This window comes from Aquarana catesbeiana, linkage group LG03 (genome assembly GCF_042186555.1).
Source record: "Aquarana catesbeiana isolate 2022-GZ linkage group LG03, ASM4218655v1, whole genome shotgun sequence".
NCBI classification, from domain to species: domain Eukaryota; kingdom Metazoa; phylum Chordata; class Amphibia; order Anura; family Ranidae; genus Aquarana; species Aquarana catesbeiana.
In genome coordinates, this window is record NC_133326.1 from 315,854,956 (window position 1) to 315,882,903 (window position 27,948).

Below are 27,948 nucleotides of genomic sequence, written 5' to 3' on the forward strand. Positions count from 1 at the left end.
CCTCCCCCCCAGATTGACTGCGAGACGCAGGAATCTTTGTGATGGGGGTGCTATTGGTATATGGAGATAGGCATCTCTCAAATCAATATTCAAACAAAAAGGAAGTTCCCCTAATGGTGGACTTTAAAGGCACATGTGGAGAAACATAAGGAAAATTGTATAGTATATAAATAATTTATTAATTTCAAAGACATCATAAAAGCATCAATAGCAATATAACAAACAATGAAAGGAATGCGATTCATGCATTTATACATATATGGAATATTGGTACCAATGTACTTGCAGCCGACGCGTTTCGGAGTTGGTTAGCCTCCTTCTTCAGGGGTGGATGTCAGTTTAGCAAAGGTTTATTGGCATTATGTAGGCTAGCTTCGCATTCCAAAACAGTTTAAAAACAAAGGCGCTGACACTGTCTGTCCATCCAGCGTATTTCCCAGTTGTGATAGGTAAGGGTTGATTAACGTATCCAGGATGTTAGTACTTCATGCATAGCAAATGAAGATGACTAAGTGTGGATGTATATAGATAATTTGATTCCTCAAAATTAGAGGAAAGGCCCACAGATGTGGGGCGTAAGGAAGTTTTGGATCTGAAATTCCACTGAGGCCAAATGCGGGTCCTGATAGAACTACTGTAGAAGGTTCAAAGGAATAGGAGGAGGGTGACTGATGTAGGCTGAATGTATCTTGGGTGGTTTGTATCCAGACTTGCTGGACATCAGCTCAGACCGACAGCGTCCTGCACACAGCAATGTGCAGAGCCCCCGGCTCAGTGTGAAAGGGCCCTTAGTGCCCAGAGTCTCACTCCTTTGGTGAACTGCTAATGGAAAAATTTTACCCCATAGCAGACAGCAGGCTTTGAACCATATAAAGATAAAAACACACCCAGTGACATAAGGAAAGAGGTGCCACTGCACCTCTCCTACCTGGGCCTGGCCGGGAACCTGGGTGCCTGCACCCGCCATTGCTGCTGACGATTCCGCTGTCTCCATAGTGAAAACCGCAGCCGCTGCACTGTGTACAATGCTCCATGTGCCAAACAAAAGGAAGTCCCGGCCAGAGGACCCGCCCCTTCCTCCTGCTTTCCAGCAGCAGGAACCAATCGCTGCTACGCCCCGCCGGAAGTCTCCACCCACTGGAACTGGCGTCATCCGCTGCCCAGGATTCGGCGCCGCCATGCAGAGGCCTGGCATGGACGCTCTTACTGAGCACAACCGCGGCCCCCCGAACACCCCGGGTGGAAAACTTCCGGCAGACCATTACTCCTGTGAGAAAGAGAAGGAAGGGACACCGGAGCACCCCCCTCATGTGTGGGAAGGAGCTGGGCTGGTCTCTCTCCTTGGAGAGAGCACAGCCCCTCTGGTTCCCCAAGCAGTGCTTCCACCATGGCGGAGGAAACACTAAAACTGACGGCATGGTGGAAGCAGCTGCTTTTTAAAGGGGCATTGTCACGCAGTGTTTCCTGTCAAGAGGTGGAGCTGCGCTCTCTCCAAGGTGCAGTCCTGAAAGGCGAAGGGAGAAAATTGGACATTTTGTTGCATTTGTATGCCTTTAGTGTATGTGCTTTCTAAACTGGTGCAGTAATATCGTGTGACAGAAACCAACCATTATGTTTATTCTCTACGGTGTCCGATTTCAGAACCTACATAAAATGTTTTGATCGTTTTATAGAATCTTCAGGTCTAAAATGTTTAACTGCTTCCTGCCCACACTACAGTCGAGAGTCGGCTACAGCACGGCCTTAGCTTGCCTTGAGGGTGTACATGGCCATTCTCCCGTGACTGCGCTGCCCGCATGCCCCGCTCTGTGATTGCCAAGTCCTTTGGACTCAGCTGATCACAGGTTGGGGTATAGGGCCAATCACAGCAGCCCTTTACCACGTGATCAACTGTGTCCAATGACAGCTGATCATGGAAGTGAACAAGCAGAATATCAGCTCTTTCCTCATGCTGAAAGAAAGAAGAAAGGGAAAAAAAAAAAAAAAAAAAAAAAACCCCAGATACCCAGCTTGCGTTAAAGGGACATTGGCACTGATAATTAGGGCACTGATTATCAGTGTCGCCTACCAGTGCTGCCTCAGAGAAAAACAAAAAATTACCGGTTTGCTAAATTTTAGAGCAAAAAAAAAAAAAAAAAAAAAAAAAAAAAAAAAAAAAAACCACAAACACACTATTTGCGGTATTTGTTTGTATATTAAAAAAAAAAAAAAAAAAAAAAAAAAAAACCACAAACACACTATTTGCGGTATTTGTTTGTATATTAAAAAAAAAAAAAAAAAAAAAAAAATTTAAGAAAAACCCGAATCAGCCACCACATCTAATTAGTAAGCTGTAACACAATAGATTTGTTTGTTCGTTTAATGCCACTTGAAATTTCAGCTTGCAAAAATTGGGATCTAATCTGTGGCCCCTATCACCACCCAGGAGCTGTATATATTTAGTTATGTAATGCTACAGAAGACTGTCAAAGAATGCAGACATTATACAGGAGTCTGGACATGCCACAGCTGTGGTTAGGGACTCATTGCCTGAAAATGCTAGAAAATCACTGTCATTAAAAGACGTTTAATGCCCCCACTTTGCTACATATATTAATCCTCATCTAAGTGAGAATTAGGTCACCTTGGACTGCCCCCTCCACTGCTCGCAACCTCCTGGGACACGTCACAAATCCCAGGAAGCTGCAGGACCAATCATGCACAGTGGAGAGCCGGCTTTGAGACATCAGGAAGTGATGTAAACCTGGTAATCTGAACCCTTGCAAAGAATTGGCTTCAGAGAAGGCATCAAATACTTGAACGCTAAAAAAAGGTTAGCAACTACAGTATTTGCACCTGCTGACTTTTAAAACGCAAGCAACGATCCTCTAAGTGCAGGGGTCTCCAAAACTATGGCTCTCGAGTTGTTCAAGGACTACAATTCCCATCATGCCTAGTCATGTCTGAATGTCAGAGTTTTACAATGCCTCATGGGAATGTGTAGTTCCGCAACAGCTGGAGGGCCATAGTTTGGAGATCCCTGCTTTAAAGGATTCAAAGATGTCCAAAGTCGTTGGGGACACATCACATAACACAGCTATACGTGCAATGCCTAACGACTTTAGACAACTGCTTTCAGCATGCAATACACAGATGAGTCACAGAGTGTGCAGGTTACCAACGAACAATAGTCTAGTATATGAGGCTCGAGAAGACATAAGAAAAAACAGTGGATTTACCTTGCATTTTGTGTTTCCCCAAGCACTTCGTTGAGTTTGTCAATAAAATGAACAAACAGAGAAAGGCCCTTCAAATGTTTCCTTAATGGATCAGATTCAGATGGCGCATAGCCCTTTCCACCAAGCTCCAGGGTCCTTATAAATGATGTTGCCACCTAGTACAGAGAATCACTGCTTTAGTTTTAGAGAACCACACAAGATACCACTAAAGTGCGTGTTATTTATTGAAGGTGGTCTTGAATAATAACTATACAACAAGCACATTCCAAGTGAACTAAATGCACACAGGACGGTTGTCACCACTGACTGTCAAGTCTGAGGTCTACTCTGTCTCTTGCACACATATATGGCACCTTTTTTGAAGGGCTGATCTGAAAGTAATAGGCATGCAACCCCTCCACGTGGAAGTAGTGATACCGTGAATGGAGTCCTAAGACTTAATATTAAAACTCGGTCTTTCGGTATTTTACCTACAGGCAAGCCTATCTCCTAAACATGCACTGTTTGAGATATTCTAGGTAGCAGCATCCGGTGCATGCACTCTAAATAGCATATCCGTGCTGTTCTGTCAGAGCTCTGTGCTGCAGTTGTAATTCCCATGTGCGGGAGTGATGTCATTGCGACTCAGCCATTCAAATGGCCACAGCCCCTGAACCAGGTGAAAATGGAAGCCTCTGCAATGGTGACAGTTCGCTGCTGGAGGGCTTTGTTTCAAGGCAAGTCTTTCACAATGTAGCAGTATGCGATGCATGCTAGCACATTATGCTTTTACCTTGCAGGATTTGTTGGTTAGTTTCTTTATTTAAAGCTTTACCACCGCTTTTAAAAGCGGAGGTTCGCAAAAAAAAAAAAAAAAAAAAAAAAAAAAAAAAAAAAAACCACCACACACCACCTCCAAAAAGTGGAAGTTCCATTTTTGGGTGGAACTCAACTTTAAGAGTTGACCCTTTGATAATCTTAATTGCAATTTAACCCCTTCCCACCGACCGTACGCAGATATGCGTACTCGGCTTTCCGGGGTTATACCGGGATGATGCCCGCAGCTGCAGGCATCATCCCGGTACCGTTGTTAACAGCGGGCGATCGGCTACCCGAGTATAACAACCGATGCGGCTAAAAGCCGCTCGGTTGTTATACCGGAAGAGCGGGAGGGGACATCCCCCCGCCCCCCCACCTCCCGCTGCTGTTACCGGGCCTCCCGTGCGATCGGGAGGCCCGGTGTCCAATCGGGTACCTTCGGCGGCTGGGGGCGGGCTGGAATGAAGCTGTGGGCGGCTTCGTTCCAGCCTTCTCGTTGTAAACGCGGAAGCGATGTCATGACGTCACTTCCCGTTTACTCGGCTGCCAATGGAGCCGAATTTTAAAAAAGTACACAGTATTCAGAATCGCCGTTTTCGGCGATCTGAATACTTTGAAGTGTAAAGGAGGGATGGGGGGGTCTTTTAGACCCCGATCCCTCCATAAAGAGTACCTGTCACCACCTATTACTGTCACAAGGGATGTTTACATTCCTTGTGACAGCAATAAAAAGTAAAAAAAAAAAAAAAAAAATTTTTTTTTTTAAAACACAATTTATAAAAGTAAAAAAAAAAAAAATAAATAAATAAAAAAAATTTTTTTAAAGTGCCCCTGTCCCTGCGAGCTCGCACAGCGAAGAAAAAGCATACGGAAGTCGCGCCCGCATATGTAAACGGTGTTCAAATCACACATGTGAGGTATCGCCGCGATCGTCAGAGCGAGAGCAATAATTCTAGCCCTAGACCTCCTCTGTAACTCAAACCTGGTAACCATAAAAAATTTTTTAAAGCGTCGCCTATGGAAATTCATAGGTACCGTAGTTTGTCGCCATTCCACGAGTGCGTGCAATTATAAAAGGGTGACATGTTTGGTATCTATTTACTCGGCGTAACATCATCTTTCACATTATACAAAAAAATTGGGGTAACTTTACTGTTTGGATTTTTTAAAATTCATGAAAGTGTCCCTTTTCCAAAAATTTGCGTTTAAAACACCGTTGCACAAATACCGTGTAATAAAAAAATATTGCAATAGAGATAAATGGTACTGCCAACACACAGATGCATGCAACACCAGTGCATCCCCCAGCGGATGAAGATTGCCCTTTGCATGGGTGCACGCATAGACACGCCCATGTGAATGAGGACCTAAGAGGGATAACATTTTCAACCTTAACACTACTCAAACAGTTAGGGAATTTTACAGCTTCAAAATTTTCCATGCCACCCTCAAGCATCCTTAGTGCAGGATTTACAATACTCCGTCAATTAAAGTATTACTAAACCCACAACAATAAAAATCAGTCTGTATCTACAGTAAAGCATACTTGTTATACTCTTGAACCCAAGGGGTTAATCCTCTGAATTGGGTAAAAAGGGCTGTTTGATCTGATCCTCCCTTTTACTGTCTCCAATTCATCTGCTCATAGTAAAGAGCCATAGGAGGCACTCTGCACATGCTCAGTTTGGTGTGTATTGCTAGAAAGCTTCTTTTGGGAGGGTGCATATGATCAGCACAGGGCCAATCAGCATGCCAGGGGTCATGCAGACTCATAGGACAGTCAGAAGACTAAACTCATCCTACAAGCTTTAACCAGTGTAAGACACTGATAGAATTCACAAGACTTTATTCTGCTGATGAGAAAAAAAAAGGTAGGGGAGGCTACTGTGGGAGCCCAGATATAGTGAATGCAGGATCCTGGGTTCAGTAACACTTTAAGGGTATGAGAACAGGCAAGTCCAATTACCAATTCAGTCATATATGATCTTAAAATAACTTACCAAGAACAAGGACATTTGCTTGCTTCTTGCAGCATGTTTAAGGTCTGTAAAGGCTTCTCTTTCCAGGCCTCTGTCTGGGCAGTTTAGGACTTGGGCTAGAGCAATGTCATTTTTAGAATTCACTAAAAGACTTAAGTATGAACAAAAGATCCTTTGTACAACTTCTTTCCTCTGTAGAAAATGTAGATGTAAATGTTATTTAAAAAAAAAAAAAAAAAAAAAAAAAAAAAAAAAAAAAAAACACCACACAACAACAACAACACAACCACTTTAAAAGTAAAAACATTTAAAACAAATACCTTTCTTAAATCCATACCCTTACATGGGGTTGAAACCGAGGCTATCCTGCACTCGTCTTCCAACTGGCTTCCAGATAGAAATTCCAGTAAGTGTTCCTATGAAAAGAAGCACTCTAGTAATTAAAACACTAGACATCAAAAAGTCAAAATTATTGGTTGTTAAATGTAAAAGTTATTAATAAAAAATTAGGTCTGTCATCTACTTTCTGTGCACTGCTAGAGCACCTAATCTGCATTTCATAAGACCAAACCTTCCTAGCCTATAAAGCCAAGTAAGCTACCATCTTAGCCCATTTAAGCTGCCATGGTGCTGCACATGTGATCAGTTAAGGCACCAGCCATTGAATGGCTTGACAGTTTGAGAGCCAACATTGGTACAAGGGTAAGTGTAACAGTTATACATTCTCATTCAAGGCATGTTGCTGGATTTAGTTTCAATTTAACTGCAGCATTTCAGATCAAATCAATCTAACACATGCAGCACTGTACGAAGCCTTTGCCATAAGTGTTGTGTTCCTGCAGCAGAAAGGGGACTTCCCACCCCCAAACAAAAGCACATTGGGCTGAGCAATGCTCAGCCATTCACAGAAAGTCTTGTATTTTGTGACTGAATACAAAAGCTTCCTCTAATTGGCTGAGATGAAAAGATGGGCAGGGAACTTCACGATCCTTACCTCGACCAGAGGAAACTTTGTATTCATTCATAAAATAAATACAAAGCTTCTTGTGAATGGCTAAGCGCCAGAAACAGGATGGAAGTCTGTCCCGCTGCCAGAACACAACACTGTATGTAGCGGAGACTACCCGCAATTGACACTGTGCTGACAGCCACTGCATGTGTAAGTAAGTAATCTTTATTCATGAATTCATTTTTTTTACTGTGTTTCTGCCACCTTGCAACATCTTCTGAGCTCCCATACCTGGAGTGCTGAAAGGGAAGATAAGCTGCAGGAGCTTACGGTCAGGCAGACTTTAACTGTACATGTGTACCCACCGCTTTCCTACAGGCTACCACTTATGAAGGTGCATGTTTTTCATAAGCTGCGTTAGGGCAGCCCACTTTGTAATTGTCCTTTACTAGCCCCCTTGCATGGGGGAGGAAAAAAAAAAAAAAAAAAAAAAAAAAACCCACACCCCACATATTTATAATATTTTTAGTCAATAAATGCAGGGGTATTTGTTTATCTGTATATGCCCTGGGATGACATTTAGAATGGCAATATATACAGTGCAGTAGTTTTTCCCTCTCAACAGTCTGTTGTTGGAAATGCTCCCTAGCAGCAGAAGGAAGATCCCGTTCCCTTATAGCAAGTTAAACAGTTCTTGTGTGGTCTAAGCTGTAAAATACCTGGCTGATCCTGTCCTCCCCCCTGTAAACTGATCACAGGTTATCATGGCTGTGAGCCCTGACACCATGGTCAGTTTATGTGCCTTAGTCATCAGCTCTCTCCTCAGTCCTCCCCCCTCCCTGCCAACGGTCTTCGACCGCCCCCCTCCGGAACAAAAAAAAAAAAAAAAAAAAAAAAAAAAAAAAAAAAAAAAAAAAATTTCATTTAAAAAAACCCACTGCCAGAACCCTCTTAACCTCCCTGGCGGTATGATTATTTCAGATTTTAGGTGCTGAAAGCGGTACAATTATTTTGCATGGAAATTTGGCGTTTTATATTGTAGGTCTGTAAATCTTAACAATAACACACTTAAATCTGTCCAAACCAGAGTCTAGTAGATATCCCGGGTATGATAAAGTTTGAAACACAAAAACATAAATTATAATAATATAATAAAAAAAAAAAAAAAAAAAAAAAAAAAAAAAGTAATAAAATAAATTTCCCCACAATTCACTATCGCTCAATTCTGCAAGTGTTCTAATTTACTATCGCTGTTTTCTAGCTGGTCTAAAGCTACTTTTGACGTAAAGGGACACTTTTTGGTTGCTATGGACAATCTCCAGTTTCCAGGCAGAAAGAACAGTATATATCATGTAAAACTGCATGCAGGGCATAGGACAAAGCACTGGGGACAAAAGGGATGTGAAATCATGTCACACAGTACTGTAATCTGTAAGATTACAGTACTGTATGTTATGATTTTTACTTTTTTTTTTTTTATTTGCCGCCAGGCTCCGCCCCCGTGCGTCGCGCCGCTCGCAGGGAACGGAGCCTGGCACAGAGAGGCTTCGGAGGAGGACGGAGCCCTCGGACACTGCGGGTGACATCGCAGGATCCCGGGGACAAGGTAAATAACGCCGCCCCAGGATCCTGCAATGCGATCCCGAGTGTGGCTCGGGGTTACTGCTAATGGGACTGAATTTTAACCCCGAGCCACACTCGGGAAAACCGCCAGGGAGGTTAAGCTGCCATCCTGCACTGTGTAATAGTTTGTTTTCAACAAAGTCTCCAAAAACTTTTGGTATGCATCTTCAGGCCGGTCACACGACTCCCAGCCACTCTCCTACTCCGATTCAGGGCTACACAGCAAGAGGGGCTGAGCGGCCAGCATGGTGGTGACATGACCTCTAGGCTGCCGTCAGAGGGAAATTTCAGCTTCTCCTGCTGTAGTCCTAAAACTGAGTATTAGAGTGGCAGGGAGTCACGTGACCGGCCTTAATATACATGACAAAAAAGGTATTTAGAGACTTTGGGGTAGATGGCATCAGGAGAAGATGGCTCCGGGCTGCTTATTTAATAAAAGGACTTGTGAAAAACTGGCTCTTGTATTTTGTTAACATGTTACTTTTTTTTTTGGGTGAATGGGTAGGGGTACAATGTACCTGATCCCCATTAACAAGGGGGACCCCCAGATACTGGCCCCCTATGTGAATGGGTGACTTCCAGATTCCGATAAGCACCCAGACCGCAGGCCCCGACAACCACCTGCCAGGGTTGTCGGGAGGAGACCCTTGTCCATCAACATGGGGGCAAGGCGCAGAGCCATGACCACACAATTGTCATTCGCAGTGTGACGGCACTGAAATCTGAAAAGTGGCCTGGGCGGGAAGGGACTGAAAGTGCCCAGTAGCGAGGTGGTTAAGGAAAATAGAGAAGCACACAAACAGAACAGCAAACATTAGGTAAAGGATGGAGAGCACACATACGTTTTTTTGATACTTACAGAAGAAAAGTTGCTTGCTTCTGGAGTACAACTCAGTTTTCCATGTATATCAATTAGATCCAGTGTATTGCCATTTTTCAATAAAAGGTTGTATGTTTTTTGGACATCATCATAGTTCCCAGGCGCTACGGTGCCATCACGAATAAAGCCAAGTTTATCTTTAATCAAGTGTTTCCACATAAGCAGCACATCACTAAGGGAAGCTGTAAATTCTTCCCCATTCTAAATTGAGAGAAAAAAAATAAAATACATATAACACAATAGCCGTTTTGAAGAAACTGTCAAAGAAATGAAATAAAAACTTTGAGAGTCATTAAACCCTAAAACAAATACAATACTTACCAATCCTCAAGCCTAGGCACACTGGTGTGTATGAAACACTGCATATACCTGTGCACATCACATGCAATGTCTGTGAGGTGCGATTTGAGCCATACATTTTGTATGGCTCAAATTGCATTCACACCAAAATGGTCCAGGAAACTTCCTCCCTCACCTGAATCGCATCAGTGTTCATACCCATGCGATATAATTATGGCAATCGCACTGTTTTGCAATCTGTTTCAGGGTGTCATTAATCTAACATTAACACCCACAGCAGATCACATGAATGCCGTGCGATTGCAATGTAGAGAAATGCAGCGAATCTTGTGCATTCCCAGCATCTCATCAGTGTGAACCAGGGCTAAAAATGTGCCTATTTTTTTTTTTTTTTTTTTTTTTTTTTTAAAGGTTTTTCCCTTCATTTTCAACTGGTGATCTGGCTGTTAACACTACTTGGCTTAGGATGACCAGTCTATGGAGGAATGGGCTCACTCTTGGACAGCAGCACTGTCTGGAGAGGGTGGGTTTAGGAACCAATAGATTTAGATGGACTTCACAAGTGACTAGCAAATTGCCAAACACTTTAAGCAGTTACAGAAGCAGTCATTTTTCCTTTGGAAGTTTTTAAATGGTTGACTATTGTAAGCATGCCTATGAGCATGAAATGATTTGTCTCGATTTAACTGCCACTTTTGCTGTAGAGCCTAGACCTTGCTCTTCCAAGGGGACCACCGATAGCACTCTTTGAGACAAGAGATGTCCAAAGCTAGAAAGAGACTTCTTTTTCACTGGATCTCTGGGAACGTTTCATTTGAGAAAACGAGGAGACGGGAACTCTAGAGAAATTGAGGAAGCCGGCTGAGGGGGCGTGACCGGATGTGGGAGTGAGGAGGGGTGAGCGAACTCCCCCCAGCCCGATGCCTCCGTGTCTATAGCAATTCGCTCCAGCGCCTCCGACCTGGCTGCGAGCGATCTCTCCCCCTACAGGACCCTGTGCCTACCCAGCTGCTCGGCCCCCCTGCCCCTGCCTCCCCCGGAGCGTGACGCCGGAACATTAGCCTAGCCGCTCGGGAGAAGCTGTGCCCTGATCCTTCGGAAGTGGAGAGGAGGAGCTCTGGCTCCCTGCTTGGGGCGGTTGCCTGGGCGACGGCTAAGGCTTCACTATCAGAGGAAGGAGACGGTGGGGACGGCGTGTACTCACAGAGAAAGGAGCCACCAACAGGAGCGTCCCTGTGCTGCCCAGGTACCCGGCAGCGTTAAGGTATCAGCTTTTGTGACCATACTAGCGGGCGTGCTGGAAGTGGACTGTCTCTCCCCTCTCCCCAGGGATTAGCCTAAATGCCGTGGATGAAGGGGGAGAGGAGGTACAGGTGAGCTCAGCCAGCCTGATTTATCATCATTCTGTGACCTGTCCTGAGCCCAGGCAGGTTCAAGCAACCTGTTGCACTATTTTATAGTGACTTGTGCATATTTGGGAAAAGTTACTTTCTGATGGTTGGTTGAGGGCTATACTAATAAGGGATACTACTGAGTTTGTAACTGCACTGAGTGAAGAGAAAAGGAGCAGGGGAAGAGATTGGAGAGGGGGGGGGGGAAATACTAACCCCACGAGCGGCTAAACCCTTTTATATATCCCCCCGGCTCATACAACAAGCCATGACTAGAAAAAAGGGAGAGGAATTACAACAACAGGACAATACTGGATCCCAAATGACCCGTACTTCAAAAGAAAAGGCGAATCAGGCAGCAGTCGCAGCAGCGGCCAAACTGGAAAAATTTGCTCACCCCTCCACTTCATCGCCACCTAAAAACACTCAGCAGCACCAGGACAGGTCGCAAGTAGGGGGCTCAGGGGACAGAAAGAGCCTAGGAAAGGGACCAACTGCAATGCACACAACGAAAATGGCGATTAGTAAAGGCACCACGGGCGACCCCGTGGGATTAGCAACCAGTAATGCCGCTGCGCAAAACGCACCAGCAGACGGTGAACCCACGCTGAAGGACGTTTTATGTGCTGTCAATTCCTGTAAAGCCTCTTTAAGCGACCAGCTGACGGGACTAAAGGAAGAGATTATTAGGGTAAGCCAAGAACTGCAAAGGGTAACAACTAGAACATCTGAATTGGAGGAGAGAGTAAGCCAGGTTGAGGACGACTTAACCCCACTGAAGCAAGATATCAAGTCACTAAAAACGCAGATGGGCCTATACAAAGCGAAAATGGAGGAAATCGAAAAAAGGTCCCGTAGGAACAACGTGAGAGTGGTAGGCCTACCGGAGCGGTGTGAGGGTCCTCACCCCGAGGAGTTCTTGGAGAAGTGGCTTAGGGGTATATTTGGGACGGAAACTTTCTCCCATCTTTTTGCAATTGAGAGAGCCCACAGAGTGCCAACCAGGGCCTCGCCATCAGGGGGGCACCCTAGGCCAATAATAATGAAGCTCTTTAACTATAGAGATAAGGCAATATTGATGCGTAGGGCCAGAGAACTGGGGGATATTCTGTATAACGGAGTCAAGACCTCATTTTTTCCTGATTATTCCCCAGACCTCCAGAAACGAAGGGCTGAATATAGGGATATTAAGCGTAGCTTACGGACTTACAATATAGAATACGCCCTGCTATACCCTGCACGGCTGCGCATCACTGCCTTGGGATCTACCCATTTCTTTGGTACAACAGCAGGGGCAACAAAATGGCTGGAAGACAATAAAACGGGCCTACAGAGTTAAGGGTTAAAAAAAGGTTATTTAAACCTGGACAGGAAAGGAGGAAAACGCAACTTTTTCTTTTTTCGATTTTTGTTAATTTTTTTATTTTTCCTTTTTTTTTTTTTTTTCTCTTCCCTTCTTTTTTCATAGTAATTAGCAGTTGACACGGGGGGCGGGGGGTTGGGGGGGGCACGAGAGTGGAGGCACGGATGAAGGATGTGATTCCACTAGCTGTGTATGTTGTTTTGTGGGCTTGGAAATGGGTCGTGGGGGTGGGGGGGGGGGGGGGGGGGGGGGGATGAGCGTGGTAGCGAGTCACAATGTAATTTATCAGCATATGTGTGGGGAGTCACTTCTTGTATGGTTGGGAGGGGGGAATAGGGTCACAAGCGTAGCCCCCAGGGCTAGCCTAATTAGGCAGGGGGGGGGGGGATCACGAATAAGGGTGGGAAGAAGGGGGGGGATAAAACTGCAGGCAGGTGGGAAGGGGGGTTCACAGTGAGTCATAGGGATAGGCAACGGTGTAAATGCAAGGTATATACAGTTATGAAGAGTTGGTTCACAAAAACAAATGTAATGTATATTAGCACAATGGTTTGTATTTGCAGCTAGGAATTGTAGGGGGGGGGGGGGATCCCCGGACGCGGGGGCCCCCTGCCCCCCTCTCACCTTATTTTTTCTCACTTTTTTTCTGTATTTTTTTCTCGCTTACACAACCACAGAGTTCACAACGAGCCCGGTACCCATAAATGCACAAACAAACTTTTTTTTTCTTTTCCCCCCTTTCCCTCTTGCTTTTTCTCGTTTCTCCTTTTTAGATGCCTTTTAAAACGTTAAGGATAGGCTCCTGGAATATTAGGGGAATGGGTGATCCTACCAAAAGGGCAGCGGTATTTTTGGCAATGGAAGCTCACGGCGTTGAACTGGCTTGTCTGCAGGAAACCCACCTTACTAATGATACCAAACTACAGGCTCGGAACCACAAATTCCAAGAACAGTATCACTCAGTTCACACCTCATACTCAAGAGGGGTGAGCATATTGGTGGGGAGAGGTATCTCATTTTCCTGCAGGGAAGCCAGAATAGACGCACTGGGTCGCTATATTTTTCTGAGCTGCGTTGTGGAAAATCAGCCCCTGGTGTTAGCAAATATTTACATCCCCCCTCCGTTTAAAACAGAGATCATTCTGGACCTGCTGGAGTTTGTGGAGAGCAAAGTAGACGTACCGATCATATTAGTAGGGGATTTTAATACTGTTTTGGATAATAAATTGGATCGGTTCCCGCCCATGAACCGGGCGGAAAGGCTATCAGAGGGCCGCTTAGGCCAACTCCTGGAGGAAGTTGGGGTGGGGCGATCTATGGAGATCCCACAGCCCAAACATCCGACAGTACTCCTGTTATTCAGGGACGCACTCTACTCTCTCGCGCATAGACATGGCGATAGGCAACAGGGATGCTATGCAATTAATAGGGAACATAGAGTATAAGCCGAGGGGCATTTCAGATCACTCACCCTTGATCCTGACTCTGAACCTAGCTGCTAAATCTAGCCATAAAAAGGTGGACAATAAAACCATTATGGTTGGACTTAATAAACCCAGTAGAAGTAACCTCTAAATTAAAAGAGTTTGTAATGTTTAACTCAGGCTCAGCCCCTGTGGGGGTAGTGTGGGATACTTTAAAAGCGTTTCTTAGGGGACTGCTACACCAGCAGGTTGTCATAACTAAGAAAATGTCAAGGGAATGGAAGAGAGGGCCAGTAGGGAAGCTATGGAGTCTGAAGCACAATACGTGGCGGACCCAACTCCGGAAAAACAGGCGCTATGGCTCAGTAGACAACAAGAGTATAGAGGAGAAGTAATCAATAGAAGAGTAGAAAATAAAAGACTCTTCCAGAAGCAAAATTATTTTGGTGAAGGGGAGAAAGTGGGCTGGATGTTGGCACTTATAACCAAATCTAACCTATCCCCATCGGCCATTTTCTCAATTAAGACACTGCCTGGAGAAATTACTTCCGACCCCGCCAAGGTCCTAGAGACTTTTTCGGCGTTTTACAGGGATCTGTACAGGTCGCGCAGGGGGTCGGACCGGCGCGTTATGAACAGGTTTATAGAAGGGGTGGAGCTGCCTGTGCTCTCGGAAAGGGACAGGAGCGAGATGGATTCTCCCCTGACCCTGGAGGAGTTGCAAAAGGCCGTCGCGGAGCTGTCAGGCCAGAAATCTCCAGGCCCGGACAGTTTGCCATTGGAGGTCTATAGAAAGTATGGGGAGGTGCTACTTCCGGAGCTTCTAAAAGTACTGGAGCAGTCGACCAAGGACGGAAGGCTACCTTTGTCGTTGTCGGAGGCCGATATAGTGGTGATACCAAAGGAGGGGAAAGATTTATCGGAAGTCTCTTCATATAGACCAATTTCATTACTGTGTTCGGACGCTAAGATTGTTGCAAGGGTACTGGCATCCAGACTAAATAAATGCATTACAAAACTTGTACATCCAGACCAATCGGGGTTTATTCCCGGTCGGTCTACTAGTACCAATATTAGACGGGCCTACTTGAACCTTCAGGTACCGGCGGAGAATGCGGGGTCTAGAGCCATACTGTCCTTGGATACCGCCAAGGCCTTTGATAGCCTGGAGTGGGAATATCTCTGGTGGGTCCTGGAGAGGTTTGGATTCGGCCCCGTATTCATCAGCTGGTTAAAAACCCTATATAACCATCCAAAGGCAAGACTCAAGGTAAACAATGACTACTCGGAAAGCTTCCCCCTTGAAAGAGGAACCAGGCAGGGCTGCCCCTTGTCCCCTTTGTTGTTTGTTTGGCTATGGAGCCATTGGCGGGAGCGGTGAGATCATCAGCCTATCTGCAGGGCTTTCATAGGAAAGGCGAGGAAGAGAGAATAGCGCTTTTTGCGGACGATGTTTTATTCTTCCTTGGGGACACGATCTCATTAGAGAAAGTAGTCCATTTGGTGGAGGACTTTGGTAAATTCTCAGGTCTGACCATTAACTGGGAGAAATCATCGCTCCTGCCGGTTGACCCATTGGCCAGTCTATCCCAACGAGCCTACCTCAATTAAGAGTCACGGGGAAAATGAAGTACCTTGGCGTTGTGTTGTCTAGGGACCCCGACACATTCATTGAGGACAACTTGGTCCCTCTTCTATCGAAATTTTAAAAAAAAATGTGACATCTGGTGTAGACTCCCTCTCTCCACAGCGGGTCGGGCTAACTTGATTAAAATGGTATGGCTGCCTCAGTTGTTATACCTGCTCCACAATTCCCCAGTGTGGATTGGGGAGAAGTGGTTCCAAAGAATTCAGTCCCTCTTTAGGGAATTAATTTGGAAAAAAGGGCAGGCCAGGATAGGCCTACAAAAACTGCAGTGTCCTGCCACGGAAGGGGGATTGGGGATCCCCCACCCGTTTGCCTATTTTTTGGCGGCCCAACTACAACAACTTGGTGGATGTGCCACTGATGGAGGGGGAGGCAAGAGTGTCCAAATTATTTTGCAGGGAAGCCCTCATAGTTCATTAGTTGAAGCACTGGAGGCAGACTCGCTACAACGAGAGACCCCAACACTTAAAATGATTACTAAGGTCTGGCAGACAGCCAAGCGAGTAATGGGGTACAAGGGAATCTCAGAATATTCACCAATTTGGAACAATAGGTTCCTGCAGGAATTACTATCAGTCGATAGGAACAAGTTGTGGGAAAGGAGCGGGATACGCCGGCTGATGCAGCTATATGAGGGGGACACCCTGAAATCCTTCGAGGAACTGAGGCACGAATACGGGTTGCCAAACCGAGTATTTTATAGCTACCTACAGATTAGACATGCCTTGAGCAAACAGTTCGGAAGGCAACCCCTTATATGGTGCAAGATCCCATTATTACAAGCAACAATAAAATCAGAGACCTCTAAGGGGTTAATCACAATGATATATATCCAACTAATAAAGAAAATAAACACACAGGTAGGTGGCCGACGTGGGGGAAATCACGGATACACAGTGGAAAAGGATTCTGGAACTTGGACCAGAGGTGTCGGTCTCTCCCTCACAAAAAGCTTCTCACCTGATGCTGCTGCACAGATACACCGAAAAAGCTTTTTATCTTTGGCCGCAGAAGTAGCGACGAGTGTCCTAGATGTAGAAACACAGGCGACTTAATCCACATGTTCTGGAGGTGCCCAAAATTAGCTAGGTACTGGCCTGAGATTTTAAAGAAAATAAATACCACGCTTAAAATTAATTTAGAGTTAGATCCCAAGACATGCGTGCTGGGACATGTGACTAACGGACTGAGTGACAGTAGTACGGTGGTAGCGGCAGCAAGATGTTTGTTCCAGGCCAGGAAACTAATTGCACAGTCTTGGCAGTCAAGAACTCCCCCCACCCCGGAAGACTGGATCAGAACTGTTAACTCCACAGTGTGGAGTTAAAGAACATTCTACACTAGGTTAGGCAACCATAACAAGTTTGTAAGAATGTGGAACCCGTGGATTCAGGCAATGCCTTGTCCGCCAGCAGTGTTACCCTAGTGTTGAACACACCTGCCTCCCCCATCGATGGGGCTAGGCCGAGCGAGTAGTAGCTTAGAGGTCAGAGCTGAGAGAGAACAATGTATTGAACTAACTCTGGCCATTGAATGCGCTTTGGAAACTTGAGGGCTCAACAAGGGGGGGGTTAAAGGGGGGTGGGGGGGTGGGTGCATTAGTGAGAGTAGTATTAATGCATTAATACGCACAATAGTAATATGTGGGCGTGCGGCTTCCGGTTTTGAGAGGTAGGATGTTGGTTTCATACTTTGTACTGCCGCACCTCTATAATTAGCTACATTCTGAAATGCATTTGGTTATACAATACCTCACTTAAAAAAAAAAAAAAAACACCTTCGAATGGCCACAATGATGTGACTGGATTAGAGACATATATGAATATCACTCTGAAAGAAGTCTCTGGATAAAGTTAACTGATGTGGCAAAAAAAAAAAAAAAAAAAAAAAAAAAAAAGAGGAAGCCACCCATCTGTCTTCACATTGTTCCTGCCAGACCCTTGAAACTGTAGAAGCCTTCCCCCCACTCGAGCGAGCGGGGGCGCCCCTTCATGAGGAGGCTTTAGTATTTTGTTTTGTGGGTTAAAAAACAAAAAAGCCTAAACTTCTTAACCGGTAAAAGGGAACTTCCATCATTAGAAACTCTTTGGATATACTTATCCAGATTGTCTCCAAATAACCGTTCAGCATAAAAACTGGTCAAGAGCTTTTTGCATGTCGCTTCGGCTGACCAATTTTTCAACCCTAGGATTCTACGCACATGTACCAGCCCTAGCATGAGCCGTGAGGCCTGGAGAGTAGAATCTTTCATAGCGTCTACTATAGAACACAACGCTTCTGATATCCCAGCCAAATTCTGGGCCTGCTGATCAGGAATAACTTTGGAGTACCTCTATAAACTCCGATCACTGCCAGCGCCGGTTGAACTGAACCTGTGAGCGAAAAAAAAGTAACTCCAACTTTTTATCTGTTGGGTAGCAAATGAACATTGTCTACTGGACAAGTCAGGTTTTTGATTACAGAGGATTTAGCAGCGTTAATTGCTGGAATTCCCCATGTCTTATAAAACTTTTCTGCCATAGGATAAAGTATTGAAAAACTTTTCGGAGGAAAAAAACCTGTTTGTTTATCTGAATACTCAGAATAAGCTTTCTTAGCCATGAATGGATAGGAAAAGCATGAACAGATTGGGGAGGCTTTTTGGTGACCCCAAACCAGAAGTGGGCTCATTGGCTGGCTGTGTTACTGGCAGAAAAAATGTGGAGCAGACCAATTCAGTGAGAGACTGTACCAACAACCTTTCCTGCGAACCTGCGTACTTCCGTATCAGGTTCTTCAGAAGAGGAGACATCAGCCTCTTCCTGGTCCTTTGGGAGAAAAATCGACATCTCTCGCTCCTTGTTCCACAGCAAGAGGGTCCTGAGCACTGGACGGGAACCTGCTATGCTTAGTCCCACTCTGGGATGCAATTAAAGCATCAATTTTTGCAGAAAACCACCTCCTTAGTAATTTACACAAGGGCTGCAGTGTTAAGAGCAGCTGCAACACTTGCCCCTTCTGATGGCTCACTCTGACCAGTCATATTACTCTCAGGGGAGGATGCCATCTTTACCGAGATGGTTCTAGGCTTCTGTGTGACTGTAAAGTCTTTCTAGAGCCCTTTATGAGGAGTTTTCCACCCCCCCTTCTGGAAGCCATCGAGTGGCGCGCAGTTTAACAAAAAAAAACAAAAACAAAACAAACCACACTACACACCTTGCAGCGCTCCCCCCCCAGACTTACAGGTCTGCTGCTTAGCCAGAGGAAGAAGAATTTGCAGCTTCCAAGACACAGTGTGCTCAATACAGCCCCCAGTGGTGACACTTAGGCATGACAACATTTACTAAATTAAAAAGGAGACATTTCAAAAGAAAATTTTAAACATTTCTTAGAAAACTCCACTTACCTTTCCCGCGGTAAACCAACAGACCCAATCTTCACCCTTCACGGTGGGTTCCATTAAAACATCAGGAGCTGGGGATCCTCGCGGAAACCCACAATCCTGGACCTGTAATAGCACCACCGCCAGTAAAAACTTTATGGCCTTAATACCAAAAAGTACTGGATCCCGGGGTCCAGCTCTCTAAAGAGAAGCGTTACAGGCAAGACCTTGTTTTTTCGGATACAAGGCCCAGGTACCATTCAATTCGGCCTAAAGGACATTTTGAATGGATCTGGCTGCATAGCTAGCCCCAGCAAAGATTGCTGCAGTGGAGCTCAGCACAGCTTTACTCGTGACCAACACCTTAGACACTGGAGGTACTCCACCCGTGGGAGAGGTTATATAGGGAGGGCACGTTTTAAATTTAGGGCGTGCCAGTGTCCATCACCTGAAGGTGGCCTATAACCCACATAGTAACTACTATGGCTCTGTGTCCCGTGATGTACAATAAGAAAAGCTAGCAACTTCACATCAATCTTCCACACATACCTAGCACATAAGTAGCCGTTTTATTTGCGGTCTTGCACAATTATGGTGAGGGGTAGTTAGTTGGTTTAGGCAACAGATAGTTATTTGAAAAACTTTCTAATGAGGTTTCAGTGTTCTCAAAAGACACAGCAACAGGTCCAGATAAAGTAGTAGGTTTACCCATTGAGCAAGAGAGGACTACAGCATCCTTTTCAGCCTCATGCTTTGCTTACCTTTTTGTTCACTTCTGCCACTGCTAACTGTAACATAAGCAGCATGTCATCTGCACTGCATATGGTGGTCCTCTCACTTTCACACAGAAGGGAACACTGCTGCCTGAAACATTTAATCAAATCTAACACACTCTTCTGATAATCAGCCATCTCGACCTAAAAAAAAAAAAAAAAAAAAAAAAAAAAGTAAAAAAAAGAGGGAAGAAGTGTAGAACTCAGGATTAGAAATAAATATAGAAAGCATAAGTAGACACACACACACACACACACACACACACACACACACACACACACACGTTACCTGGTAATTAAATTTCCAGGACAGCATACTAGAGTGTGGCCCTGCCCACCTAAGGGCAGATATCTGGGGGACCCTTTATTTTAAGCAGGGTGTATATAAAAAAAAAACCAAAAAAAAAAAAAAACAAACAAACAAACAAACAAAAAACCACCATAGTTTTCTATTTAACCTCCCTGGCAGTTTTCCTGAGTGCGGCTCAGGGTTAAAATTTCAGCACCATTAGCGGTAACCCCGAGCCACACGCGGGATTGCGTTGCAGGATTTTGGTGTGATATACTTATCTTGTCTCCAGGATCCTGCGATGTCCCCCTCGCTGTATCCGTATGTTCTGTCCTCCGCCAGAAGCCTCTCTGTGCCAAGCTCCGTTCCCTGCGAGCGTTGCGACACACAGGGGTGGAGCCCGGCAGCAAATTCAAAAAAGTGAAAAATCATAATACATACAGTACACCGTAATCTTACATAATACATTACTGTATGAAATTATTTCACATCCCTTTTGTCCCCAGTGCCTTGCACGCAGTTTTATATGATATATACTGTTTTTTTCTGCATGGAAACTTGAGATTGTCCATGGCAACCAAAAAAATTGTCCCTTTACGTCAAAAGTGGTTTTAGACCAGCTAGAAAACAGCGATAGTAAATTAGAACACTTGCAGAAGTGAGTGATAGTGAATCGTGGGAAATTATATATTTTTTTTTATAATTATTTATATATTATAATTTATGATTTTGTGTTTCAAACTTCATCATACCCGGGATATCTACTAGACTCTTGGTGGACAGATTTAAGTGTGTTATTGCTAAGAATTAGAGGCCTACAATATAAAACGCCAAATTTCTATGCAAAATAATTGTACCGCTTTGAGACGCAAAAATCTGACATAATCATACCGCCAGGGAGGTTAAGATTAGGGATCGACCGATTAGCTGTGCAGCCGATATTCACTTTTTTGCAACGTATCAGTCAAAAAAAAAAAAAGGACCGATATTACTTCAAAGGGGTTTTACCGGGGTGATGCATGCATCACCCCAGTACTGTTCTTTAGAGCAGACAGTTGGCTTTGTTGTAACAACAACAAAAACCAGTGTGGCACGGCTGTTATTACAGGCGGCGGGAGGGGACCCCCAACCCCCCCTATGGGTACAGTGCTGCATGACCACGCAAGTGTAATTCAAATTGTGACAGTGCTGAAAGCTGAAGAGTGGTTTGGCCAGTAAGGGGGTGAAAGTCCCAGTAGGCAAGTGGTTAAACAAGGTGCTAGCAACCTTCAGAACTTCTTGAAAGCGGCATTCAACACTCCCATTGGTTCTCTTTTCAAGTTATTTGAAGGTGCATTTTTTACATCTAGACTCTAGTGAGGTTTAGTGGATTTTTTCTTTTCCCCCCTTGGTTCTCCAAACTTTCTGTGAATCAAACTTTGACGAATTTGCTTATTCCTATTTAACCACCCATCTGGCTATGACACTTTTTTGAAGCTTTGTGACATTTCTTGGCTCTTGCAAACAAGATGAAAAAATTCTGTCCTTCTGAATTCTTCAGTTACCACCAGGTAACAGTAATTGATCATGAAGCATGTGAAAATAAAAAAAAAAAAAAAAAAGTTTCTCCAGACTGCACAAAATGGATTTTTCGTTTGCAGCACAGTTTGTATACAATACATTCAAGTTAGGAGCACCATGCAATTAGATTGTATCACTTATTTTTCCTCAATACACAGTCACACATGCTGAGATTATTTAAAAGGAACAGCGCACCATTTGTTTGTTAACTGTCTAACCTAGAGGGCTGAAGTAACTGCCACTTGAAGAACAGTCTTAAAAAGGCATAGTGCACCTTGATCAAAAAACTGCCCATGTACATGATGGGAGGGGGTATGTAGAAAAAAAAAACCCTACAGCTTTGACCAAAGTTGAATAATGCCCCTGCAATAGGTGCAGGCCATGTGCACAACTCCAAGCCAGAAAACCCCCAGAGATGACATAACCCTGTCTTGCCTTGTTGCTAGGATATTGCCAAGAAACTCACAGCCGTTACTGTTCACCTCCATCATCACAGGAGTGAATGTGATGTGTGATAGATCGAGATATAGATATAGAAAGTCAGTTTCAAATACTGCTGCTGCCGACTTATAATAAAAGAGCACTCACCTGGGCCAGTTCTTCACTGGTCTTTTGGTCCCCAGCATGTTTACTAAAAAAGCTATTCGACTTCTTGCGGCTTCACAGTCGGCTCCCCACTGTGCATGCGTGAGCCATGCTGTGCCTTGTGAATGGATCCGCAACCTTATGGCACCTGTAACATGTCCCAGAAGGTGGGTAGGGCAAACTCCCACTCAGATCGCCTAGGCGATCCAAGCAAAAGTGGGAGTGGGTAACAACCCCCCCCCCCCCTCCCAAATTAAATGTATTCAAATGTGATGGGAGGGGGAATTGAAGGAGGTGAAGTTCTGTTTTAAAGTGAGAACAAACTCCCTTGGTTGATTTTTACCTATCGGTAAGCCGATAGCAAAGCTTACCTGTAGGTACGGTAAATATCTCCTAAACATGCGACGTCTCCAGCACTCTGAAGAAACAGCATACCGCACTGTTCCTTCAGAGCCCTGTGCCGTAAACAGTGACTCCTGCACACATGCGCGGGAGCGACATCTTTGGGGCTTGGCCATTCATATCGCCAAAGCCTACGAACACAGAAGGAAAACTGAGTGAAGATGTTAATGCCTACAGCGCACCACTGTGCTTGTATGCGCATTATGTTACACATACTGAAAAACGAAGCCTTCTAGCGCTGAGCTGTCACCGCTGCAGGCGCTCCCATCTTCACCTAGTCTTCCTTACAGGTTTGCGGACTCCGGCTGGGATTGGCCGGAGCCGCGATGATGTCACTCTCGTGCATGTGTGCGGGAGCCACCGTTTACGGCACAGGACTCTTAAGGAATGGCCTGGGTGGCGCACGTTTAGGAGATATTTACAGTACCTATAGGTAAGCCTGATTACAGGCTTACCTATAGGGGAAAAAAAACAAAACAAACACACAACAAAGTGTCAGAGATGGACATTTACTTCCACTTTAAGTTGTCAAGACCACACACAAACCTTTCAAAGTTGTATTTGGCCTTTGAATTTTCATAACTTTAGTAACCCATTTGAGAACGAACAATACATTTTTTTATCCAAGGATGGGTGGGTCACATTAAAATGTACCACCTCCCCATAACAGAGACATTAAAGTGCGAAAATGGGAGTTTTGGGAGGTGGAAAATTACTCAACTTGAAACAAAAATGAACAAAATTTTATTAAATAAGCATTAAAAATGTTAACATATGAAAATTCATACGATACAAGGGATTTTCAGCTCTACATGTTTCACCATCAACATGGCTTCCTCAGGAGCTTGTTATAAACCTTGTGTATAGGGTTGCTACCTCATCCCTTTAAACCTGAACACATATGAATTACACAGGTTCTGAAGCTAATTTAATGCATATAATGCACTAAGTACCGTATTTATCGGCGTATAACACGCGCCGGCGTATAACACGCACCCCAAGTTTAGGAGAGAATTTTAAGGAAAAAAAATTTTTTAGGAGGGAAGTTTAAGGAAAAAAAAAAAACTTACATTAAAATGCCCATCAATGCAGCCTTATCTGTCCATCTGCAGCCTTTTCAGTGTCAGTGCAGCCTTGCCCCAGTGCAGCCTTGCCCCAGTGCAGGTCTGCCCCAGTCCAGCCATGTCAGTGCAGCTTTGTGCACTCGGTGTAGATTCAAAAAAATGGCGCCGAGACTGCAGGGAGCCGAGATACACATACTCGAGTGTTCTCGGCTTTTTCCGGCGCCGCCGTCACGCCCAGTCCCGCCCCTGGACCTGTGTTATGTCCATCATAGGGCAGGACTGGGCGTGACTGTGAGCGGCGCCGAAAAAAGCCGAGAACACTCGGGTATGTGTATCTTGGCTCCCTGCAGTCTCGGCGCCATTTTTGAATCTACCCACGGCTGTGTATGTCGGCGGCGACCGCGGCAATTGCCGCGATCGCTCCGATGACACAGAAATCGGCGGGGATCGGCCTATAACACGCACCCACGATTTTCCCCTGATTTTCAGGGGAAAAAAGTGCGTGTTATAGGCCGATAAATACGGTAAGTTTAATTACCACCTTAATCAGCCAGAGAACCTGCGTAAACAATATGTGTTTGGGTTTAAAGGAATGAGGTGGCAACTCTACTTGTGTACAATCGCTTAACTTATAGTGAACAAGGTTTACAATAAGCTCCCGTGGAAGCCATGTTGACGGCGAAACATGTAGAGCTGAAAATCTCTTGTACCACAATCGCATGAATGTTTTTGATAAAATTTTGATTTTGTTTCAAGTTGAGCAATTTTGCACCTCAAAACTCCCATTTTCACAATTAGTTGTTAATGACTTTAGATAAGCACCGTCATGTGGTGGTCTCAGCGGGAGGGGGCAATCGATAGTTTAAAAAAAAAAACAAAAAAAAAAAAAAAACCTATTAGATAAGCACCTGAACGGCCACAACATACAGGGATATACAATGTAATACTGACATATAATCACACACATAGGTTGGACTTATGTCTTTTTTCAACCTCACCTATTATGTATCATCAATTCAGTATTTTGCTTCCAGTGGTTTAAAGCGGAGTTCCACCCAAAAATGGAACTTTCATTTGTCTCCTCTTCCCCTCCGTTGCCACAATTGGTACCTTTAAAGGTGGGGGGGGGGGGGGGTGGGGGGACGGACGGACGACAGGATCTTTGACAGGTATCCTGTTCCCACTTGCGAGAGTCCGGGGCTCCCTCCTCCTCTCCCTGTCACCGGGCCAGTAGGAGAGAGAGGAGCGTGCCTGGCACATGCGCAGTAGGGGTCCCAGCATGAAGCCATAAGGTTACACTGCCGGGTACCCTTATCCGCAATGGCGGCAGCAGCAGCGCCAGACAGCTGATGGTAAGGCTGAACCAACTAATCGATTATGAAATTAAGCGATTACTATTTTCATAATAGATTAATCAGCCAGTAACATAATGGGGTTAAAAATAATAAAATTAGCCCTTTAGTACAAAAATGGCAAATAATCGCTACTGTAAATATTACTCACAGTTCTACAGTAAAAAAATAAATAAATAAAAAATTAACCCCTTACAGTAGCGATTATTTGCACTATAAAGGGCTCATTTTAGTTTTTTTTAACCCCATTATGTTACTAAACGTCTTAGACCTGGTTCACATCTTTGGGTTTTTTTGGTGCTTTTTGCAGAAACGCACTACAGTTCATTTAACATGGGTTTCTATGGGACACGTTCACATCTATGCTTTTTTTCAGCCGCTGCGTATTTGGAAAGGGTCAAGGACTTTTTTTTTTTTTTTTTTAAACGCAAAACGGTGCTTTTTTGGTTCAATATACTTCAATGGAGAAGCTGCAGAAAAGCATGTAATGCATTTTTGCAGCAATTTGTATTTTTTAATCTGCCCAACAACAAATTAGCCAAAAAAAAAAAAAAAAAAAAAAAAAAAAAACGGTATTTCTCTTCTAATAGTGTATACCGTATATCTCTGCTGTCTGTTATTCTCAGAGTGGATTCGATATTTTGCTCCCTAACCATAGTTGGTTGTGTATGTTTACCACTGCATAGAGATATTTAAGAATAAATTGCCTTTAAAAAAAAAAAAAAAAAAAAAAAAAAAAAAAAAAAAAAAAACACCCCACACACACACCTTTACATATTGACTAAATTATACACCACACTTTTTTTTTTTTTTTTTTAAGGTTATTAATCAAAACAATTATCAACCAACTAATCTATTATGAAAATAATCGTTAGTTGCAGTCCTAGCTGATGGAAACATCGGCTGCGTTGCCAACATCACTAGACTCCAGGACAGGTAAGTGTCCGATTATTAAAAGCCAGCAGCTGCAATATATGAAGCTGCTAGCTTTTAAATTTTTTGGGGCAGAACATCCCTTTAAGTAAGAGTCAGCTGAATGTCAGAACGTTTTCCTGTTTTTTATATTTGCAAGCATCACTTTATACCTGCAGTTGTTATTTGCATACACTGAGATAACCAGTAATCAGGAAAGCAACATTTAAACCAGGAATAAAACGAACACCTAGCAGTGCACTACGTAGATAAATTACAAGGAACGGTCTGGAAGCTCCAAGAACCTTTAACAAGCCCACAGACTCTGGACTGGCTAAAGCAGAGATGACATATACAGTACATTATAGGTTGCCACCATTCGGTTCTATTAATGATAAGCCAATAGTATCATCTCCCAGTACAGAGGAATCCATGCACACTATACTCACTCTCTGCCACTTCTCCAACAACTGCCCAATCCGCTCCTGAACTGGGTACACACAACGGCTCTGCACCTCCACTCTAGATTTTGAACAATTTAAATGCTGCTCACGTGACCCGTTCTCTAGCCAATCAGCGGGCTCGACCTAACACCCGGAAGTAGAAGCCCTGTAGAGGCGTGATTGAGGGCAGAGCTACGAATCTACTGGCGGGAGCGGTATGTACATAGTGTGTGACGGCGGGGGTTTTCGTACGGGAATGTCGCTGTGACTGGGGGTAACTCATAGATTTCCGGCTAATTCATAACAGGAGCATTGATCTGTATTCCATAAAAGGTCCCATGAAGCCTTTTCTTCAACGCATGCAAACGCAGGAACCTGTAATAAATAAGCTATGTGAATGGGAGTGAGTCACACTGGAGCGTTCTGTTGGGGGGGAAGATTAACCACTTCAATACTAGACAGTTCCTACCCAGGACAATTTTCAGTGCTGTCGCACTACGAATGACAATTGCGCGGTCATCCATCACTGTACCCAAACTAATTTTTTATTATTTTCTTCCCACAAATAGAGCTTTCTTTTGGTGGTATTTGATCACCTCTCGGGTTTTTATTTTTTGGTAAAAAAACTAAAAAAGACCAACATTTTTGAAAAAAAAAAAGTTTTTCTTAGTTTCTGTCATAAAATTTTGTCTTCCCTTTCACTGATAAGGTGGCACTGTTATGTAGAATTGATGGGCACTGACAGGTGTTACTGCTGGGCACTGATTGGCACTGGTGGTCACTGGCACTGTTATTGGCACTATTATTGGGGCACTGATGGGCAGCTGATTGGCACATCTGATGGGGCTGTGCTGATAATCAATGTGCTCATTATCAGCATAGACCCCCCCCCCCCCCTCTCTGACAGGGAGAGCCACAGATTGTCTCCCTGTCAGCGTGAACCGTGAAATGCCATTTACCGACACTTATTGGTTCACGCGATGATCACGTGGTAAGAAGTCTCTGACAGAGGCTCCTTATCACGATCGGAGATGCAGCGTGTCAGACTGACACACTGCAATCGCCACATGCCGGCATGTTATCCTGCTGGATGTCGTATGAGGCCCAGTCAGGATAACAGAGCCACCGCCTGGCCATCAATCTGCTTTTTGTAGTTTTGTTTTAGGAGCCTGTAACGCCCCTTTCACATGGTCGGACCGTTCAGGTCTGCCTGTCAGTTTTGACGGCGGACCTGAACGGGCGCTCCATGTTAGCCTATGGAGCGACGGATGTCAGCGGAGACATGTCCGCTGACATCCGACCTGGTCCGATCCGCTAAAAGCAGACGGATGGCCCTACGTTCAGATCCGCCGCTATCGGATCAGGTGAGATTCGTCCAATCTCTCCATAGGCAGCAGCGGCGCTGGACAAGCCCCTCCCCGCTCAGTAAGCAGAGAGGGACCTGTCACCCGCCGGCTCAGCGGAGATCAACGGAGAGATCTCCCGATGAGCCGGCGGACTCCGTGGAAGCGGAGTCCGCCTCGTGTGAAAGGGGCCTAAAGCAGTAGTTCTCAACTCCTGTCCTCAGGACCCACTAACAGGCCAGGTTTGCAAGAAAACTGAAATACATCACAGGTGATATTATTTGCTGCTCG

The 27,948-nt window shown here is 44.6% G+C and overlaps 2 protein-coding genes across 3 annotated transcripts in view; one reads left to right on the forward strand and one right to left on the reverse strand.

The window, feature by feature from the left end:
* PARPBP (PARP1 binding protein) overlaps positions 1-26,474 on the reverse strand; it is a 53,000-nt gene extending 26,526 nt beyond the window's left edge. The window contains exons 1-6 of the mRNA XM_073620317.1: positions 26,321-26,474; positions 19,696-19,851; positions 9,427-9,648; positions 6,316-6,411; positions 6,017-6,187; positions 3,219-3,373 (exon numbers count right to left, since the gene is read on the reverse strand). Of these exons, the coding sequence (XP_073476418.1) occupies positions 3,219-3,373; positions 6,017-6,187; positions 6,316-6,411; positions 9,427-9,648; positions 19,696-19,845 (794 nt within the window). The 5' untranslated portion in view covers positions 19,846-19,851; positions 26,321-26,474. The remainder of the gene's footprint in view (positions 1-3,218; positions 3,374-6,016; positions 6,188-6,315; positions 6,412-9,426; positions 9,649-19,695; positions 19,852-26,320) is intronic.
* NUP37 (nucleoporin 37) overlaps positions 26,435-27,948 on the forward strand; it is a 94,707-nt gene continuing 93,193 nt past the window's right edge. For both annotated transcript variants that reach the window (XM_073620318.1, XM_073620319.1), the window contains exon 1: positions 26,435-26,529. The gene's annotated coding sequence lies outside the window, so the exon portion shown is untranslated. The remainder of the gene's footprint in view (positions 26,530-27,948) is intronic.